This window comes from Neomonachus schauinslandi, chromosome 1 (genome assembly GCF_002201575.2).
Source record: "Neomonachus schauinslandi chromosome 1, ASM220157v2, whole genome shotgun sequence".
In the NCBI taxonomy this organism is placed as follows: Eukaryota; Metazoa; Chordata; class Mammalia; order Carnivora; family Phocidae; genus Neomonachus; species Neomonachus schauinslandi.
The window spans coordinates 149,020,197-149,041,052 of NC_058403.1; the positions used below are offsets into that span (position 1 = coordinate 149,020,197).

Consider the following 20,856-nt stretch of genomic DNA (forward strand, 5'->3'; position numbering starts at 1 on the left):
TTCTCTGAAATGTGGCCAAATGATTCAGGACCAGCACCTTCATTCTACAAGACATCTAGAATAAAAGGCTGGCAGAGAGGAAACAGAAGGCCTCTGTGTGGTTTACGTTCGCCTGGGGGCCTCTTGTACTGTGGGAGGGAAGCCTGAAACAATAGAGACTGTTCCCTTGGATCAGCACCGCCTGCCCCTCTCCTGCACCCCTCCCATTGCCATAGAATCTTCACCTGTTGTGAAAGCAGATGCCGTTGTTAAGTGTGGGGGGGAAAAATTAAAAGAATCTTTATATAATAGTAAGTCGAATCATATGAACTGTCCCAGTTAAATACTGGCAATTTCTTACGGTTCAACCTAATACAATGAGTGAGTATAAAATACCCCCTCCATCACGCAAATACTCACAAGAATCAGAAATACAGGCTAAACAGTGAGATATGTGGAACTGTAAATGAAATAAAAAGCAGATTATCCCCACCAGATGATAGCTGTTGTTAAAATTATTGTAGGGGTGCCTGGGTGGCTCAGTTGGTTAAGCGTCTGCCTTTGGCTCAGGTCATGATCCCAGGGTCCTGAGATCGAGCCCCACATCGGGCTCCCTGCTCGGCTCAGGGGGGAGTCTGTTTGAAGTTCTTCCTCTTGCTCTCGCACAGTGTGCAGGCTTTCCCTAGCTTGATCTCCCTCAAATAAATAAAATCTTTAAAAAAAATTATATAATATACATACTTCTTTTTAAGTTATAAAACACCATTGTATACCATTGTATCCTACCAACTTTAGTTATCCTCTTTGTGGGGCAGGGGGAAACCTGCACATTCATGGGGTCACGACCAACATGCCTCCCAGAATGAGGCTGCCGAAGGAGCACTGAGTTACCTGGAGAGCAACAGCTGACCCTGGAGCTGCAGGTCGGCGGCACAGTCCTCTGAACGGCAGTTCCTTTCAAAGATGGTCTGTGGGCGAGAGACAGCAGGAAAGACAGGATTTAATGGCAAAGGAGCAAATACCAGCCAACTACTTGCTTCCAAATCAGTAGGGGAACTCTTTCTGTGGAAGCTTCACGCCCTCCCCTCCCACAAAGCCAGCCCCCCACCACAGTGAGGGCTCCTCCTCAGGCCCAGGGGTGAGGGGAACCCACATCAGTGGGGGCCTGGGCTGCAGAGTGCATTCCTTATGTGGTTCATGTCTCAGTCTACTGAAGTGCTTCTTCAAGTAGGTTCCTCAAGAAGGGTACCTGACAGGTGTCCTTTCCACGTTTGAGAGGATCTTTAAATGCTCTCAGATGCACATGAATAATAATCCAGCTGTGTAAAGAATTCTTAGATTATAGTGTGGTCATTTTCTTTTGTTTGCTGTCTTGGGGAGGCAGAAAATCTCTCTTTGATATGGATTCTGCCTGAGCGATGGGATATTATAATGATTAGTTCCAAAGAGAAAAGTCAAAGGCCATACGGCTATTAGGCTGAGGGCATCACACCAGGGCTAAGGGGACCCTTTCCCACGTCTCCAGGGTGGAGGGTGGGGGGCGGCCTCTAACCCAGATTGGACCTCAATGGCCAAAGCCCCACCCAGTGCTGGGGCCGGATGCTCAGTGTGCCAAGCCTGCCCTCTGTCCAGAGGGCTTGTGCAGTGTGCTGAGCTGGGCCTCTCTGTGGAGGTTGGCAGGGGAATGGAGAGTGGCGTTTGGGGAGGAGTTACAGTTTTCCCCCTACGCTCCACAGCGGGCTGGCGAGTCCCTCCCTCATACTGGTCTGGAGCTCTCTGACGTGTCTAATCTACGGACAGCAGGCTCCCGGCGTTCGTAGACACTCCTCACTACTGTGAAGTGGCTTTGATCATTCTGGATTCTGGAGAGAAGAGCCTGTTGTCATTTTTTTAGTTGTAAGTCATTCACTATTAAACTTCTCCTCTGTCACTGCTCATGTTTGTGGGGTTTTCCCCACCACAGAACACAGCGCCAAGTGATTTGTTCCCACACATGGCACGGGGTACGTCCAGGCGGCTCCCGGAGCGCCAATGCGGACTCCAGTGAACTCGCTGGCCCATGGACAGTCTAGACCTACCAGACAGAATAATTCTGCCTGTGGAGATTCATATTCCTGCATCACATTTCCAAAAGAATAAAGTGCCCCAGCCAACATTCCCTGCCTTGATTGTGGCAGGGCAGAAACTCACAGAAGGCTTGGGCAACAAAAGGAAATTCCCATGTTCCTTTGGATACTACTGGGGGGAAGGAGAGAGCCAGATTTCCAGGAGACTTCCATAAAAGACACTGGTGCTTTGTTTACCATCTCAAGCAAGGAGAGAACAGGAGGAAGTGGATGTGGACTGCACGGATATCTCAGGCGAGAGAGGCAGGCTCTCTGAGGGTAGGAATGAGGGAAAAGCACCAAAGGTGGCTTCACCTTTGAAATTGAACCTAAAGGTCCCTCCCTATCATGCCCTGACTGAGGCCTTGCACCTAACTTTGTCTTTTGTAATTTCACATTTTTCTTCAAAGGAACTTTCTTCCCAAATTATATAAGCTTCAGGCCCCACAATACCCATCCCTGCCCCTGCTGATAGGCTCCTCCTGGCGCGAGACTTTCCAGGGTCACAGGCGAGAGGGACAGTTGAGTTCCCCATTGTTGGATGTGGGGTGGGAAGCAGGTGAGAAGTGATGAAAAGGATGTGACCTAAATCATCCTGTGGCACACAATCTGACAAGACCTAATCCCTGCCCTCCTCACCTCTGTCCTCTGGCTCTCTTGTGCTGGCTACCCCAGACTAGCCTTCCATTTTCCCGCAGGAAAAGCAGGGCCTCCACCAAAGCCGGTCCCCAGTTCCTACACCTGGTTCACCCAGTGTGTGTCCTCTCATCCTTCCACGAGCAAATCAAAACCACATCTCTGAGTCCCCCATGAGCTCAGGCTTCCATTGTAAGTTCTTATAGTTCCGGGCACTTTCTCCTGCTACTGCTCATTTCGGTCATAACTAATTGAGTTTATCATTACATGTTTCCTGTTTATCTCCCCTGCTAAAATTGTGCTCCATGAAGATGGGGACCGTATTGGTCCTGTTCACCTTTGTGTCTGTCGCCAGAGCCTGGCATGTTGAAGTTGCCTGGCCAACACTGGAGGACCACGTGGTGCTCTGATGGGGTGACCAGTGAAATGGGGAGCCCCATGGTGGATGCCCCAATCTGGGCCAATGCTAATACACTGCTCATCAATGCCAAAGCTGTAGCACCCATCCCTCAGCGACATGCAAGTGTAGGGCCTCCTGATGAGGAGCCTGTGGCTTTGTGAAAGCTCATTGTCCTTGGTCTGCCTTCCCCTTGTACTCTACTATTTAAACCTATCCCTGAAACCGGCTTAGGTCTTCCAGTGCTGCTAAATTTCCACCCAACAAAGGCAAGCACTGAGTCCACCATTTATGTATGTTGATGTATACACACGGGATACACACACACACACACATATCTGTATGCTCACATGTTATGTGAGTGCATACACTCACCCGCTAAAATTAAGCACGACCTATTCGAGAAGATAAAGCACCAGCTTAGAAATTAGCCCAGGACTCAATTTCCACAGTTATAAAATGAAAATAAGCCCAGGCTTCAGGCAAAGACCCTCCCAGGCTGGGAGAGCAGTTGTCTTATAGGTAAAATAGCAGGACAGAGGGAGTCGAGAGACTTGCCTCAGGCACCGGGGAGGCTGAGGTTGAAACTCAGAGTTCCCGTGCTTTGGACCTGGATTTATCTCTCTGGACAAATGACTGTACTGTTCCCTGAGGAACTGAAAAGCATCTTTCTGGGGCAGAAGGTAGGCAGACTGAGGCCTCAGAATGCCAGCTGACAACATAGAGTTTCCAGGAGCAAGTCAAGACTAGTTCTCCTTTACTAAGTACAAAGAGTACAGGTTCCCCATGAAGCCAGTGGGCCAGACTCCCAATTTTCCTCTTAGGAACAACCCTGAGTGCCAACCAGGGCCTCTAAGAAATTCCTCCACCCACTTTTGCCCCCCCCCATCTCCCTAGTGTTCTGGGCAAACGCAAGCTTGGCTGTCCGCATCGGACAAATGCCCCACCAGCTTGGAAGCGGTCTCTCCCACCTCCCTCCAGCCTCCACCTACTGGTTGGAGGTGGTTTCTTTACCCAGAAGAAGCTTTCTGGAAAACAGAAACAGATCTGAGAAGCCACCATCTTTTAATTCCTCTCTGGTTACAAGAGGTGAACCCTTTCTCTTAGGAGACAACTGTTTCCCGCCACAGGCTTTAGAGACTTGGGGACACCCAGCAGCCTCCTCAGCCTCATGGACTGCATTTCCATGTTGGCTCCTGCCTCACCCTGGTCTTCACCCAGGTTTTCATGGAGAATAGTCTTCCTTCTCCCCAAATCCTTACTCTGTTTCTTTTAGAACAGGGTCGGCAGACTATTTCTGTAAAGGGCATCTAATAAATACATTTGGCTTTAGGCCATATGGTCTCTGTTGAAACTAGTGGTGTGAAAGCAGCCATATGCAATATGTAAAGAAACATGCATGGCTGCATCTCAATAAACTTTATTTATAAGAATAAGCAGCAGACCAGATTTGGCCTGCAGGCTTTGTTTGTGGACTCCTGTTTTAGAACATTTGGCTATTGGTTTCCTCATTCTCTTCAGGCCAGGGAAAAGAAAAGAAAAAAAAAAGAATACAATGAATCCAGCTCAAGCTACAGTTCTCTCTGAACCAGAGTACAGAGGCTGGAGCTGGCTGTGCTTTCTTCCCAATGCTGTGGCCACCAAGGCCAAGGCAGCCTTGGGAATGTGTGGCTTGAGGCTGGCAGCTCAATGGCTGTCCTGGTCAAGACTGACTTCAGAGAGGAAGTTGTCTAGGTACTCAAGCCTTGGGGTGCCCATTTCTCCTACTCAAATCTGCATTGGAAAAAATCTTCATTCTGATCTAACAGGAAGTAGGATTCTTCACCTATTCCAGCTGTCATGTTCATAGGAGGGTCAATTTCTTGGACTTGGTGAGATTTGCTTTAAAAAAAAAAAAAAAAAATATATATATATATATATAATCCTTGACACAGATCAGCTACTGTTTACATGGTTGCTGTGGCAACCACATCCATGCTGAGGCCTGAGAAAATAGGACAACTGGACTGGGTGGGAATATATGTTTTTCAAATCCCACCCCAAGGGCACCAAACAAGAAGGCTATTTTTAAGCTAACATGAGCGAGGCATTTTCTGACGGGCAATGTGACTCAGCAGAGGGTCTCTGCCTGGACAACAGGGGGTACATTTCTGAACTGCTGTTCCTCCCAGTCCCACAGAAGCTCCCAGAGGCCCCGGCCACATGTAAATCATGTCTGTAACCCCCAGCACCTAGTACAGAGTCAAAAAATTGTTTGTGTAAATGCCATCACCCGAGTGCAAAAGGTTTCTCTTTCCAACTCTGTTTCAACAGGCTCTTTTTTTCAGAATCCAACACTGTCTTTAATGTGAGCTCAGGGTGGTCCCAGGATTTCTGGGTTCAGCCCTGTGCCCAAATGAAGAAAGGAAATATCTCATTGCCTGGGATTTAAAATCAGGTCAAACACACAGAGTTGCTTTCTAAAAAATATCATGTCCAAAGGAATAAATGAAAGACAAATACTCAAAATTAAAGTGGAGGAATTCCTTCTATATCAGGGTCTGTACAAATTATCCTTTTAGATTTTGAAATCATGGGAAGAACAACAGTCCCGCTGGTCTTCCTCTAAACCAAACACAGCACCGATTTTGCCTCATGTCTTTATGGAAAAACTGGAAGTGATAAGTTCTGTTTGGGGGTATCCTTCGGTTTACTCCATGGCCCTGCAGTTCATAGCACAGTCCCCTCTGCCTAGAGACAGCATTTCTTTCCCATGATCCAGCTCAACCCCCGTGAGAAACTGAGCAGAGAGCTGAGCTGGCCCACCTGGGACTGTACCTGGCCTCTGGGCTCACCTGGAATCCAGGACTGCTTGGGCCTGGCTGGCCTTTTACAGGCCACACTTCACGTCCCCCTACAACCTCTGCCTTTTAATATCAGCCATAAACTTGCTCCTGGAGACCTTCTGCCTCCCAGGTCCCGAAATCCTCTCCCTTGATTTTCACCCTGGAATCTTTTGTGTTCTATGCCTCATTTATTTATTTTTATTATTTTTTTTCCTTTTCTTTTTTGAAAATTTATTTATTTATTTATCATATACAAAGAGTCTGTGGAACGGTACAAAGCTGAGGGGTCCAGAGGATGGAAGAAAGAGAGCATGTCTCTAGTGAAAGCCAACTAGCTTCAACTACGTGTGAGGAAGACATGTAGTTCAGCCTCCTCACTGACCACAGAAGTCTGGTTATCATAATTTATATGATAATGAAAATAAACCTTCGAGCTGGCATTTTAAGGCAGCTGGGCACCTCACCTGTGAAACTATTACCTCATGTCCAGGCTGAACAAACAGTGAGTTCTCGTAGGCTTGGGCTATATTTCCACACACGCAGGCACTGAGGGGTCTGGGTGGGTGGGTGGGTGGGGGAGACAGATGGTGACGATTTCCAGCACAATGGAGGCCCAAAATGTATGGCTTCAACATAATTCAAAATTCACATTAGAGTAAAACAGCTCACTTTTCACTTGAAAGAGGACAAAGTGAGTATTCTCAACACAGGCAATGTCTTTTCTTTCACCTCCATCTTATCTTTCGAAAAGGACATTCATGCGTGCACAAACGTACTACAGTTGTTAGGTGAATCACCTTGAATCCCACACCATGCTCTCCTGCCTGGGAGGAATTCCCAGAGAGTTCATAAAGCACACTTTAAAAAATTATACAGCTTTGCTGAATCTGTCAGCAAAGAAATTCTGATATGATGTCCATCATATCAGTCCTTTGCAGGAAGCCCTAGCCTTGTGTTCTTTCAGAAGGGCTGTCAACAGAGATAGATTTCCTGAGCCTCCACTAAGGGCTAGGCACTGTGTCAGCTTCCAGAGACCAACAGAAAATGAGACAAAATAGATCCCTGCCTTCTTGAGCCTCCATTCAGGTGAGGGAGACAGAAAAGCAATTAGACAAAATAATAACAAACTGTGACACATTTCATGAGGGAATCAAATAGTTAAGTCAGGGAATATAGATAGTTGGAGTACAGTTCTCTGAGGAGGTGATATGTCAGCTGGAACCTGAAGAATGACGAACTGGCTGTGAGAAAGACACAGCAAGAGCTTTCTACAAGAGGTACCATCATGTGCAAAGGGCCCGAGGCAGAAGAGGGTTTGGCGAGTTTGAGGGTGGTTGGTCCACAGCGTGTAGCTAGCACTGGATGATGCTGGAGAGGCCAGGGCCCCATTGTGCAGGGTCTGTGGACCTTAACAAGAGTCTGGATGTTCTTCTAAGGGCAGAGGGAAACTGGGGGGAAGGGAGGTGGCAGGCATTATAAAGAGAAATGACCTGGTCTGGGTGAGAAACGATGGTGACCTGGACTACAGTGGTGGCAGCAGAGATGAAGTGTAGAGGCGGGGATTCACACAGCATTCCAGCTTGTGCTGGGGGAGCCGGCTCTCAGGTTCTGGTAGTGTAGATCATCCCCATACCATCCCCTCTAGGACAGGGGCATCTCTGAGCCTGATAGGCAAGGACCAGTGCTGAGGATCACGAGAGGTGCATATGAAGAACCAGCCAGAGCCCTTAGATAGTGTCACTGCCTCCTACCCAGGGAACCTGCTCATGGACCAGCTGAGATTGGACACACCCCCAGCAGAAAGGAATCAGCTTCAGTGGAGCACTGTTTCCTCCAGCCCTGCTCAGATGCTCCCATTGTTTGCCTCATTCTTTCCTCACGATGATGCTGTGAAGCTGCCTTGTCCCCTCCACTCACTGGGGAGGAGACAGAGGCTTCCGGAGCCTAGGTGACTTGTCCTTCCCAGGAAGGGAAGAGCAGAATCTAATGCTGCCTCACCATTTCAATGCTCCTCATGTATTATTTCACAGAGTCCCACAATCACCCCCAGGTAGGTGGAGGAGATGATGGCACCCCAAGTGACAGGTGATGAGCGGGGCTCTCAGGAGCTAAGTGACTTGTCCCATGCCACTGGGTGAGTACATTCTGCCCTGGCCTGGGACCCCTGATCTTACTCTGGGAGACCCTGACTATGCTCCTTCCCCAGAGAAGCCTAGGGAAGAAAGAAGCCCTGGGGTTCTCTGGGGTGTGGAGCACATTGATTTTCTACTGCCGCCATAATGCAGGAGCACAAACTTAGCAGCTTAAAACAAGACAAATGTATCATCTCACAGCTCTCTAGGGCTTGGCTGGTTTCTCTGCTCTGGGTTTCACAAAACCAAAATCAATGTGTCAAGGGTTGGGCCCTTCTCTGGAGGCTCTGGGGGAGAATCTGCTCCTAGGCCTACTTAGATTGTTGGCAGAGTTCAGTTCCCCGTGGTTGTAGGACTGAGGTCCCGGTTTCCTTGCTGACGCTGGCTGGGAGCCTCTCTTGGCCCCTGAAGGTTCCCTAAGTTCCTTGTCAAATTGCACCTCCATCATTAAAACTGGCAAAGGCCAATCAAGTCCTTCTCATGCTTCAAATCTCTGACTCCTTCTCTTTCATCTCCCTGACCTCATTCCTCTGCTTCTAGCTGGAGAAAGATTAGGCCCACCTGGATAATCCAGATGACTCCCGATATTTTAGAGCCCATGACCTCAATTACTCCTGCAAAGTCTCCTTTGCCATGTAGTTTATTGTATTCACAGGTTCCAGGAGTTAGGGGGTGGACATCTCTGGGGGGCCATCTGTCTGCACAGTGGGCGACCTGGAAGTTCAGCCCCAGTCAGGTCTTTGGGGGCCTCCTGAGAAAGCTGGAGAGCAATTAGAGCTTTCAAAGCTCTATTCTGTGTAGACAGTTTGAAGACAGGGTTTCTGTCATAGCCACTGGTATGCTCCCCTAAAGGGGAAAGGTAAGGGCCCCTCAGGTGATAAGTCCAATGCCAGCCTTGCTTCTTTCCCAGCACACAGGCCAAGTGGGGCCTTGCAGGATTCTTTCATTCTGTTCTATACTGTTTCAGCAGCTGAGACCACTAGGAACTAATAATGAGTCAGCTCTCTGGGTCTTCCACACTGAATCTCTAAGAACTCATGAGCAAGGCCTTCCTGGGGCCACTGTGAGAGCTCCCAAGTGCCTCTCAGGCCCAGGCAGACCAGTCTCCCTGAGGCACGTCTCTGATCTCCCCGCACTCAAAACTATGTAATGGTCTCCTGTCCCCAACAGCATCAAGTCTGGCTCCATGGCCAGTGAACAAGGGCCTTAGACCGCATGATTGCAGTCCCAGTCTTCATGGTCTCTCCCCTTTCTTTCCCTGACACTAGACATTCAGCCACACAGAAGACCATTAGTATCCATCAGTCCTTCCTCCTCTTTTAGCCTGTCAAACTCCTCCAGCCTTGAGTGTCCAAATCCTACTTCTTCCTTGGCTCCAGCCCATCTTCCCTTTCTCCACAAAACACCTTCTCCTCAGCTGGAAGTGGTCTCTGGAATGAAACACACACACTAATCTGAATCTCACTTTCTTCTCTATACACATTATTCCTGCACTGTGAGCCCACTGACGGCAGTAATGTTTTCTCTTTTTATCAAGATCTTACATGGAACAGACACTCAATTGACTGAACTGCTTTTGGATTTATTATATCCTTTTAAATACTCTTCTGGTTAAAGGATAAAACGAGTTGCTTTTTTGTTGTTGTTGTTGCTTGTTTTTGTATTGAATATCCCCTGAGGAGAGGTAGGTCTCTACTTCCCTTAAATTTTTTTTTAAAGATTTTATTTGTTTATGGGAGCCTGGGTGGCTCAGTTGGTTAAGCGACTGCCTTCGGCTCAGGTCATGATCCTGGAGTCCCGGGATCGAGTCCCGCTCGGCAGGGAGTCTGCTTCTCCCTCTCCCACTCCCCGTTTGTGTTCCCTCTCTCGCTGTGTCTTTCTCTGTCAAATAAATAAATAAAATCTTTAAAAAAAAAAAAAGATTTTATTTGTTTATTTGAGAGAGAGAGAGAAAGCACGAGCAGGGGCAGAGGGAGAAGCAGGCTCCCCACTGAGCAGAGAGCCTGATGCGGGGCTTGATCCCAGGACCCTGGGATCATGACCTGAGCCGGAGGCAGACACTTAACCGACTGAGCCACCCAGACGTCCCAATTTGCCTTAAATGTCTAAGGTGAAGTGTATGCTTATCAGGCTGAATGTCCTACAGAGGTCTGCAGAGTGCCCAGGATTCCAGGAGGTTCTCAGCACTGGTGGCCACTGCACTATTATTCACTCACACAGGTTAGCACCTGCGTGAGTAGGATTTGGACACAGAACACTGCTCTTTACCCAGCAGAGGGGAGCCTTGGCCTCCTGCCTGTCCACTCACGGCAGAAAGTCGCAGATCCCTTGGGAGTATGTACTGCACAGGCTCTAGTCACTGCCTCCATGGTAAACACACTGTCTGTGCAGCTATTCCGCCTGAACTCCACCATCCAGGAGGGCAGTCCGCAACTCCAAAGGATCACCAGGAGGCAGTTCACCCTGCTGCAAAATCCCGCGTACCAACATGGGCTCGGTGCCTTTTAGTTGAAGACGCTACAGTATTTAAATCCTAATGTTATCTGGCAACATGACTTGAATTGCTCCAAAGAGGTTATTCTCTCCTAGGAAAGAGGTTAGATGCTCTTTGTGGAACTGTCATAAATACACACATGGGCTGAAATTCAGCTCTGCTTTCTGGAGTGGGCCTCGCTCTCAGAATCTTTCTCCCCCTGAAGCTGCATCAACATCTGGAAGACACATGGTGGATGATCATTAAATTAGCCACCCCCCACCACCTAATCAGGAAAAGGAGAAAAAGCAAGGATCACTCTCCCAGAATATTTCCCAGACTCCTGGAAAATCTTTCCAATCTAAGAACAATATTTTTCTTTCATTTGAATTTCAATCAAAGAATCACATGTTTAAAAAAATAATGACCCCCTGCCACAGTCCGCCTTACACTCAGTCCTTCTCTCCAGGGGCAACAACTATTACCCATGTCCACATATATTTCTTTTGATGATTAATCAGATTTAGACATTATCTTACTGAATTCCTGCCACAATGGACAAGAATTTCTCTCTTCTCCGCCTTCCTAATTTTGACAGGCAAATCATTAGTCTTAGCTCCTCTCCTGCAGTGGTTCTGAAACATCTGCTGCTGTCACCTGGTCAGAGGTGCCTGGGTGGCTCGGTCGATTAAGTGACTGCCTTTGGCTCAGGTCATGATCCCAGTGTCCTGGGATCGAGCCCCACATGGGGCTTCCTGCTTAGCAGAGAGCCTGCTTCTCCCTCTCCTCCCCACTTGTGCTCTCTCTTGCTATCTCTCTCTCTCAAATAAATAAATAAATAATCTTAAAAAAAAAAAGAATCACCTGGTCAGCTTGTTAAAAGACAGATTGCTGGGGCCTGGCCCATAAGTTTCTGATTTAGTGGGTCTGGGTGGGGCCCAAGAATTTCCATTTATCACAAGATCCCAAAAGAGGTTGACATGGCTGGTTCAGCAACCACAATTTAAGAAGTAGTACTCCACTGATGACTTCTGTGATTTTAAGTAGTATTTCTTGTTTCATCAAGTTTTGCAATACCTTTTGACCCACCAATTTAAGAAATTAAGAGAACTTTGGTCATTCTATTTTTACCTCTATACAGTCAAATTTAAGGACATTTACATTTTATAGTATACTGAAAATCAATAAATAATGCTAACGTTACTTTGGCTACATGATTATTGATCACAGTAGAACCAAGACAAGTGTCATGATTACATATCGTCTTCTACAGGTGCAAAGTTCAACTCCTAGAATATTCAACTTTCACTTAAGGAAGAATATTTCTAGTATCAAAGTCCTTCTCTTCCATATACTCCTCTCCTTGCTCAAAATCCCATGACATTTTGTTCTATGTTTGAACCATGACACATTGACCATATTTCTATTTTTCTGAGAGTTTCTGATTGCCTTTATTTTTTCTTATTTAGAGAAGAAATATTTTTCTTCTACACTGTATCCTAAAGTTTTGTTATTTTCTGTTATTCTGCCTATTGCTGGCTTTATTCTTCCCGAAGTTCATTGATCCTATGTTCTAAATTGGTCCATTATTTTTCTGAATTTGCTGTTACCCTTTTGTTTTGTTGGATGCATCTCGAATTATTTGCTTGGAAGTGTTCCTAGGGAGGTAAACTATATGGTCCTTGCTTGTCTGGAAAATGACTGTATTTTGACCTCATACTTGACTGTTATGCTAAGTATAAAATTCTAGTTTCAAATCACTTGCTCTCAGAAATTTGAAGCCTTTATTTCACCATATTCTGACTTCTAATATTGCTAATCAGGAGTTTGATGGTCTAGTTAGTATGACTGTACTTCTGTTGTAAGCTGACATATATCCCCCACTATCACCATCCTGTACTCCCTGTCCTGGAAGCATTTAGAATTCTCCTTAAATTTTAGGAGCAGAGACACTGCAAAATGATGTGTCTGGGATATTTTGGGTTTATTCTGCTCGTAAGTTGGTGAGACCATTAAATTAAAAAATAATGTCCTTTACCTCTGGGAAATTTTATTCTATTGTCTCTCTCATAACTTTTTAAATTTCCTCTGTTTACTTTTTCTGGTATTCCTATTACTTGAATATAGGACCTTGTAATTTGATCTTTCAGCTATCTTTTCTATGTGTCTTTTAGCTCTGCTTACTGGGGGATTTCTTACCATCATCTTCTTATCCTATTAAATTTTTGTCTCTGCAATGATAGAGTTATTTTTAAGAACGTTTTTCTTTTTTTCTGTTTCTTCCCTTCAAAAAGAAATAGAATTCTAACCATTTCCCAATGGACAGAATATATTCTTAAATCTCCTTGTATTTATTTTAAGGTGGTTTTCAAATTTACATAATCTCTTCTACTCCCTAAATAATCTATTTTCTTCTAAGTCAGTTATTCTGTTGTTTATTTTGTTTCTTTTTCAATATACCACATTTCAATAGTGCAGTTGCCACCACTGGCTGTCCATTTGTATTTAAGAATAAGGCAAAAGGACTGATTAGATAATCTGTGGATGTGTCTGGGTGAATGATAGGAGGGGAAGCTAGCACTTACACTGGAGCCTCTAAATGCCAGGGGAGGTAAGGCTTTCCTCTGGGGAACCAGCCAACTCACACTATCTCAACCAGTTTACTAAATTCTTTACAGAAGAAAAATGCCTGGTTGCTTGCTATTCCCCATGCCTAAAGTATATAGGGACAAGGACAGGGGTGAAACGTCAACTCTTCCACTTAACAAGTTTCACTTAATACCCCCCCTTCCTTCCCTATTTCAGTCCCACCTGTCACTCTTGCACCCTTCTGTAACTGCTGGTTTGGCCATGCAGCCTTTCTGGATCCCTGGGTAGATGGACACCCAGCTCCTCTATGTATATAAGGTTCACCCACCAACACTCTTCCATCTTCACTCACTCCAGAAAATTATGACTCTCTTGCTGACTGATGCCCCTTCTCCCACTGGGTTCTCCTCCTTGTCCCTATTAACTCATCTATAATCACTGTAATGGGTGATTTAAATGGGTGAAATAAACATATGTGGCCATCTTGAAAGAGAAGTGACCAAGAAGGGCATTTTAATATTAATCTGTCCCTGCATCTTTGGCTTTGATCACGCTCATTCACTGAGACTCCAGCCTACTCCAAGTGTCAATAACCAGCAGGACATACCGGCCCCCTTGCAGGGTACCTGTATTTTCATGAAAGAAGTTCATGTTCAAAATCAAAAGAAGGATCTAAAAAGTCAGTACTGCCAGTAGGTGTGTGTATGTGTGTAGCAGGCACTGGGAGCCCTGCCCACATCCCTGTACAACTGCCACCTATCCCCCAGCCCATGTGAGTGTAGGCAGCTAATGGATCACATCTGCATCCTTCCCCAGAGAACTATCCAAAGCTGAAGGGGCTCTCCTTCAAGGAGACCTACACTCCTTTTCTACATGGGATAGCCAGGCAATGGTGGACTAACATGGGACACAAAAGGCCAGCCCCCTTGCCTCAAGAAGACAACTCTTTGGTGTAATTTATGCTCCTGAGTTCCCCAGCTCAGCTAGGGCTAGCCTAGCTGAGGCCACATCCTTGCTTAGTCCCTTCCACTTTCCTCACTTCCTTAGGTTTCTCCCATGTGCTCCCAAATCCCTACCTTAGGCTCTGCTTCTAGGGAACCTGACCCAAGACCATGTGGGAGATACTTTGGTAGAGAATTGGGATGCCTTGGTAAAAATCTCACCACTTAATCAAATGTCTGGATGCACATGTCAAACCTCAAACACTCCTCTGTGGCTTTGTTCACAAGTGTAATCTGCAAGGCATGGCTCACTTGACGTGCGAGTTTTCCCCTAAGCTCAGCACAGTCAGCAGGAGGGTGGGGCCGGCAAGTGGTTCCACAGCTTTGCTCCCATCCTGCACAGAAGTCTAGTTTAGCCAAAAAGCAGTTTTGCCTGACCATCCCCCCACCAGGGTCCTGGATCTGTGGTGATCTTGGGTGTTGAGGAAAGACTGAAAACCAACTTGGGACCACAGTGTCTTTGCCTATTTCTGGAATAGTAGTGCTGCATGTGTCATGGACGGCTCAGGGCAGACAGGCAGCACTGTGGCCGAGTCAGCTCACGGGCTCACTCCTATTTGGAGGGCCTGCACCTGACATGGCTCTGCAGCTCGTCTACACAGCAGCACATCCGAGAATCTGATGAGCATCAGACAGGATGGGTGGCCCACCAGCACTTGCCCCATTTTGGGCTCTAGGGATGCTTGGATTGGGAATTTTTTTTTTTTTTTAAAGATTTTTTATTTATTTATTTGAGATAGAGAATGAGATAGAGAGAGAGCATGAGAGGGGGGAGGGTCAGAGGGAGAAGCAGGCTCCCTGCCAAGCAGGGAGCCTGATGCGGGACTCGATCCAGGGACTCCAGGATCATGACCTGAGCCGAAGGCAGTCGCTTAACCTACTGAGGCACCCAGGCGCCCGGATTGGGAATTTCTAACTCAACCACCACTTCTACAAGATGACGTTCTCATGCCCTCACCAAGAAAACATTTAGTGAGCACCTACTATGTGACCTAAGTTCTGGAAATGGTCTAAGAACAGGTGTCAAGTTGAGGGGCCAAGTAACCAGTTCATGACCTCCAAGGGGTTATAAGTTTATAGCTGCTTGGGAATAGCCTCACTGTGTTTAAATCACATAGTTCTTAGATGCAACCCCCCAAACCATATATTTTATCATTTTGCAGATCAGGAAAGGGAGGTGCAGAGAGAGGGTGTGCCCAGGCAGCCAGGGCCACAACTTCTACTGCAGGCACCTGCCACCCTGGGTCCCGGCCATGAGCTTCAAGGATCTGACCTGATTCTTCTGGGCAATCTTCTGTCCCTTTTTCCACCGGAGCACTGGTGTTAGAGGGGGCAGTTCTCTCTCCTCCTCTCCAGTCACGTGCTCGCCCAGGCTGTAGGCGGCTTCAAACATGATGGGACTGATGACGTCCTGCACTCGCCGCTGAAACAATAAACAAGCAGGCGCATGAACTGCTAATCTGGCCGACATGTGCAGAGCATTTCACAGTTTACCAAGACCTTCCACACGGATTGCCTCATAGGATCCTCACAGCCTGCCCTTGTGAGGTAAGATTTTATTGCTCTCATATTTTAGATGAGGTCACTAAGGCGGAGAGTAGTGAACGTCTTGTCCAAGGTCACCTTGTTAATGAGCAGGGGCATCCCCACTCTACCTTGTGTGGTGCTAAATCATCCTCTCTTTAGCATATGGAACACATTACCTTACTCGTCTTCCAAATAGTCTTAATAAGCCAGCTGACGGGCGGGAGAGCATCTGCACTCACGCTGTAGGCTAACCCTTTGCATCCGTGGTGTCTGGATGACCAAAAGTCTTTTGTATGGAGATAAATATGGTTCTTGTGCTGGGGCAGGAGATCCAAGGACACCGAGGAGCCTATTGTCTTCCCAGGGTTAGGTATCGGTGGAGCCAGGATTGAATGTCTTATTTCTGGCCTTATGTTCTTTCTTCTGAAACCCCAGGGCTTTAAGACCCAAAGGAATGAATGACAGGTTGCTAGTCAAAACAGGAAGGAGAGGAAGGAAGGGAAGAAATCAAACAGACAACGGACACCTACAAGATGCTGGCCATTGTACCAGGTGTTCTAGACAGATGAGCAACATGCCTGAGCCCTGTGAACTAGGACTTCTCATCCTCCATCATACAGAAAAGGGAAAGGAAGTTACAAGGATACGTTCCCCAGGGCACAAGGCTGATAAGGATTTGAGTTGCATTCAACCCCGGAGCTCTTGGCCTTTTGGTATGAGGTGTCACCATCCTTATCAGTCTTGAGTCCCCAGGGCACAAGGCTGATAAGGATTTGAGTCGCATTCAACCCTGGAGCTCTTGGCCTTTTGGTATGAGGTGTCACCATCTCTTGGGGACTCTGGGTCCCCCAGTGTAACGGTCTCCTCTTAGAGGCAGGGGTACAGGGTAGGCAGTCCCGTGTTAGGGCCAGCACGTCCTATGTGATCTGGGCTTCCAAGTGGAGCGGGGCAAATCTGAGACGTGGCACCAATAAGCCAAGTCCCCACTGCTCTGCACCTGTCATGGGCAGGGAGCCAGCAGAGAAGCACGGCAGGCCCATCAGGGACTGAGAGAAGCTGGGCAGGTGGGCAGAAGTCAATCACAGAGCCAGGAGCAGAGCTGAGGACTTCAGACCACTCTCTGTGTGAAGTTTGGTGGAATTTCGAGCCAATTAGAGCTTTGTTCAAAATAGTAGAAAGTTCTAAAGTTCCCAAGCAGTGCACAGTGAGGAACCTGCTCCCAGCCCACCCTGGCACCCAGCGCCCCTCTCCAGAGGCAGGCACGCCTGTCAGGTTTTGGATATTGGTCCAGTGAAAGCGGATGCAGGCGAATCGCAGTTGGTGGCATGCTGTGGTTTGTTTTCTTCGCTTAGCATGTATGCTGGAGATGGTCCAGTCAGTAACAGAACTCTAGCACACGACGACGTGTTACTGTTGATGCTCTTACTGACCAACGTTTGCACTCAAATCCACCTTAACAAGTGAATGGGTGGCAGCCTGCCCACAAATTAGCCGCAGTCTCCAAAATGGGGTCTAGGAACCTCAGTTCCTCAGGAAGGGAATAAATAAAAGGGTCTGAGATCAATCAAGTTGGGGAGGGTGGATGGAGGGGGGCAGAGACCAGGTTAAACAACGTTAAAGAGGGTTTTTATTTTGTTTTGTTTCTTTCTGTTTCTATTGCAATTGCCTCTGAAAGAGGGTAAGGTCGACTGTGGAACAGACACATGCAGCGAAGGGCAGAGTAGGATTGTCCCACAGCGGCCCAGGAGAGGTGGCGGCGTGGGAACCAGGGTGCTGTGGGGCGGGGAGCCAGATGTGGCCACACCTGGGGAGCGTGAGGGACAGATGACTCTGGGGGTGGGGGCCTGAGTGGCCAGGAGATGATATATCTTTGTGTTCAGGAAAGCATTCAGCGGGGAATAGATTCAATCATTCAGCATAACTAAAATATAGGACCTCTCCCAGGGGGAGGGATGGGGAAACCTTTTGGATAAACTGCTTCCAGAAAATTTTCTTGACTTTCAGATTTTAGGGACAGATATTTAGTACCTATGTCCTTTCCAGGAGCAAAACACACTCCTGGGAAACAGATCTCCTCTGCCTTGCTGACTCCGCTAAGCAGAGTTTAAAGACTGTTGGGGGTGTGGGGAATAAAAAACCAGTGCGATCTTCATGATTTTACAAATAAGTGCTTCCATGTTTGTTTGTTTGTTTTTAAGGTTGACTACCTTAAGGCTTTTCATTTAAATCCTTCACAGTGAAATAAGTCAGTCATTATGTTTTTATTCTTGGGGGAAAGTTTGAATCTGGGGGTGGGGTAGACCGAAGTAGTTCATCGTTTCTTGGCTACCAAATGCATGTATTCCAGAGACTGGGGCCAAGATGTTACGTTACTTAATCTGCATACCACTGGAGCTGGTAAGATTATTGCTCCCATCTTGTAGATGAGGCAACAGAGGCTCAGGAGCTCAAATAATCACGCTCCACCCCAAAGCTAGTAACAAGTGGTAGAACCAGAAGCAAAACTGCTTTCCCTGAAGTCCATAAAATACTATTTAATGGTTTTCCCAACTGCTTTAGGTTCTGACGTCACCCTCAAAAATCACCTGTTAACTGAAGAGGATACAGGGCAGGGGTGCAGGGGGGTGGCTGTTTCTCACACAAGTGTGCCAGCACTGTTCCTAAACCTGCAGTTATCCCAGCCAGGCTCACCGTGGAGGGAAACCGTACTGGTGTAGCTTACTGGGGATGAGTCATGAAGTCTGACATCTAGGCGCGCAGATGCTGTGCTCTGGCACTGATTGCGAGAACCTGTTTTAATGAAGAAGTCTGGAAAAACAGTTCTTATTACATGTCCTGGTAGCTCTGGGCAGAAGGGAACAAAACCACACCGAGCCATGGGCGGAGGCAGAGGAGGGTGCAGCATGCTGAAAGGTGCCAACACCCCCAAGAGGACATCCCCCCTCCCACGCTGTGTTTGTTTTATCTGAGCTGCGAAGGAAAAGCAGCAGCAACATTTAGTGGTTTCCTTTTCGTTTTTGAAAGCTTCCCTCAGATCAACACTGCAATTAGTGGAGGAACTCCTTAGGATAGAGGAGGCTTAGCCTTCTGGCACAGACTGTAATCACTGAAATGTTACTGCTTAAAAAAAAAAAAAAAATGACCACTATGAACTGAAGCTTCTAACGTTGAACACTTATTTGACAGACCAAGAGGCAAGAATCTACCTTTTCGCACTAAAAATCTACAGGAAGTCTCCTGATTCTGAAAGCTGAAGGAGGCCACATGGAGAACACCCCCTGGGTGGTGGCAGAATTTGTGGTGGTTGAGGTTTAACAGGGAACTTACCATATGCTCAACTTGAAATTTATTGGGTGCTTACTTTATGCCAGGCAATGTGCTGGGCCTAAGGGAGATGGAGATGAAAGACCCTTGGGGAAACAGGTAAGCAATGACCATCTAGTGCAACACGCACAGAAGAGGCTTTGGAGACACAAATGAAGGACATCTGATTTGGACAAAGGGTCGGAAGGCTTCCCAGAGGAGGTGCCCCAGGCTCAGCCGTAAGACAGAAGGACATCGGCCAGAGAGCAGGCAGGAAGCATGGCTGGTCCAGCAGGGTAGAGAGGACAGGGGGTGTCCAGTAGATTGCATGTGATTCCCAAAGGTGGGGAAGTTGGGCTTGTGGGGAGGACTAGGGAGAGAAGAGGCCGAAGCAGAGAATGGATCTCAGGGGGACTCACAGGTTGTGCTGACTTCATCCTGGGAGCTGGGAAGAATTGCGAGGAGGGTAAGGTGATGCTAGAGGCTGTGTTCGAGAAGAGTCCCTCTGGTTTCTTGCACTGATAGGGGTGAGATGGGAGGCAGAGAGGCCAGGGAGGAGGCTGGAGGAAGCTGTGTTCTAGAAAGATCCCTCTAGCTGTAGAATGGAAGCAGACTGATTGGGGGGCAGGCCTGGGGACAAGCAGGATAGGAGGAGGCTGCCATAGGGCTTCAGAGGAAAGACTGTGAAGGCCTTTGCCAGGACACAGCAGTGGTGATGGAGCAAAAGGGAGGGACAGAAGGGTGACTTAGGAGGAAGAGGTGGTAGGACTTGGGGACTGGATATGGGGATGAGCTCTCTTCCATCAAGAGTTACGGGGGCGCCTGGGTGGCTCAGTTGGTTAAGCGACTGCCTTCGGCTCAGGTCATGATCCTGGAGTCCCGGGATCGAGTGCCGCATCGGGCTCCCTGCTCAGCAGGGAGTCTGCTTCTCCCTCTGACCCTCCCCTCTCTCTCTCTCAAATAAATAAAATCTTAAAAAAAAAAAAAAAGAGTTACGGAGGATGCCCTTGTGTTCAGCTTGCGTGAGTATATGGACACATGCCACTCAACGTCATGGTACCAGGAGAAGGACAGCTCTGCAACGAGCTTGGGTGTAGACATACTGAGCTTTGTTACAACACAGAAATCTCCTTTCTGGCTCCAGACTCTAACTCTGCAAGGAATCTTCCCAAATATACCGACTGGGCCTAAACCTCAGTGCTTCCTTTTGTCTTCGGCAAAACTGGCCCCCTGCTCCAGTGTCCAGGGGCAGCCTTCCCTGGTACTGGCTTGTACAGACATGCCATAGGTCCTCTGTCTATACCACAAGCCCATCCAACCATCTTCCCAGGGATGGGCTTTGCCCTCCTTTGGACTATAACCTCCTCCTTCCTCGGCTCACCTCTCATGCAAAGGCATTCTCTTGGTGCCCCTAGGGAGGGCTGTGGGACCTTGCAGAGTCTGCTGGCAAGAGGCAGTGAGGGCCTCAGAGCAACATGCCTTCCTACGGACTCCCATTCCTTATGGAGAGTCCTTCAGGCTTTTCCCTCTAACTGATCATCTTGAAGAAGTTACTTGAGAAGTAACTCAGATGGAAAACCCTGCAGAGGAGGCCCACGACAGGCAGGTGCCACCCACCACCAGGGTTGCTCTGCTCTGTTAGCCTGGGGTGTCTAGGCAGTTGTCTGAGGCCTCAAAGTCTTTGTCTCCTTTATTTATGGAATCACAGAATTTTCATTGGTGAGTATAATTAGTATCAAATCACAAGAACCCACCTACCTGCCCAGAAGAGGGCATGCATTACTATGTGGGGGAAACCCCACCATCCTCGCCCAGGGTGATGTGATTCCAACCCTCACTCCAAGACCTGAATTAAGTGGGCCCTGAGCTCTGTGCACCCCCAAACTGCC

At 47.6% G+C, this 20,856-nt stretch overlaps 1 protein-coding gene across 1 annotated transcript in view; it reads right to left on the reverse strand.

Annotated features, from left to right (window-relative positions):
* ITGA9 (integrin subunit alpha 9) overlaps nt 1-20,856 on the reverse strand; it is a 335,040-nt gene that overhangs the window by 142,976 nt on the left and 171,208 nt on the right. The window contains exons 16-17 of the mRNA XM_021677564.2: nt 15,411-15,560; nt 871-947 (exon numbers count right to left, since the gene is read on the reverse strand). Of these exons, the coding sequence (XP_021533239.2) occupies nt 871-947; nt 15,411-15,560 (227 nt within the window). The remainder of the gene's footprint in view (nt 1-870; nt 948-15,410; nt 15,561-20,856) is intronic.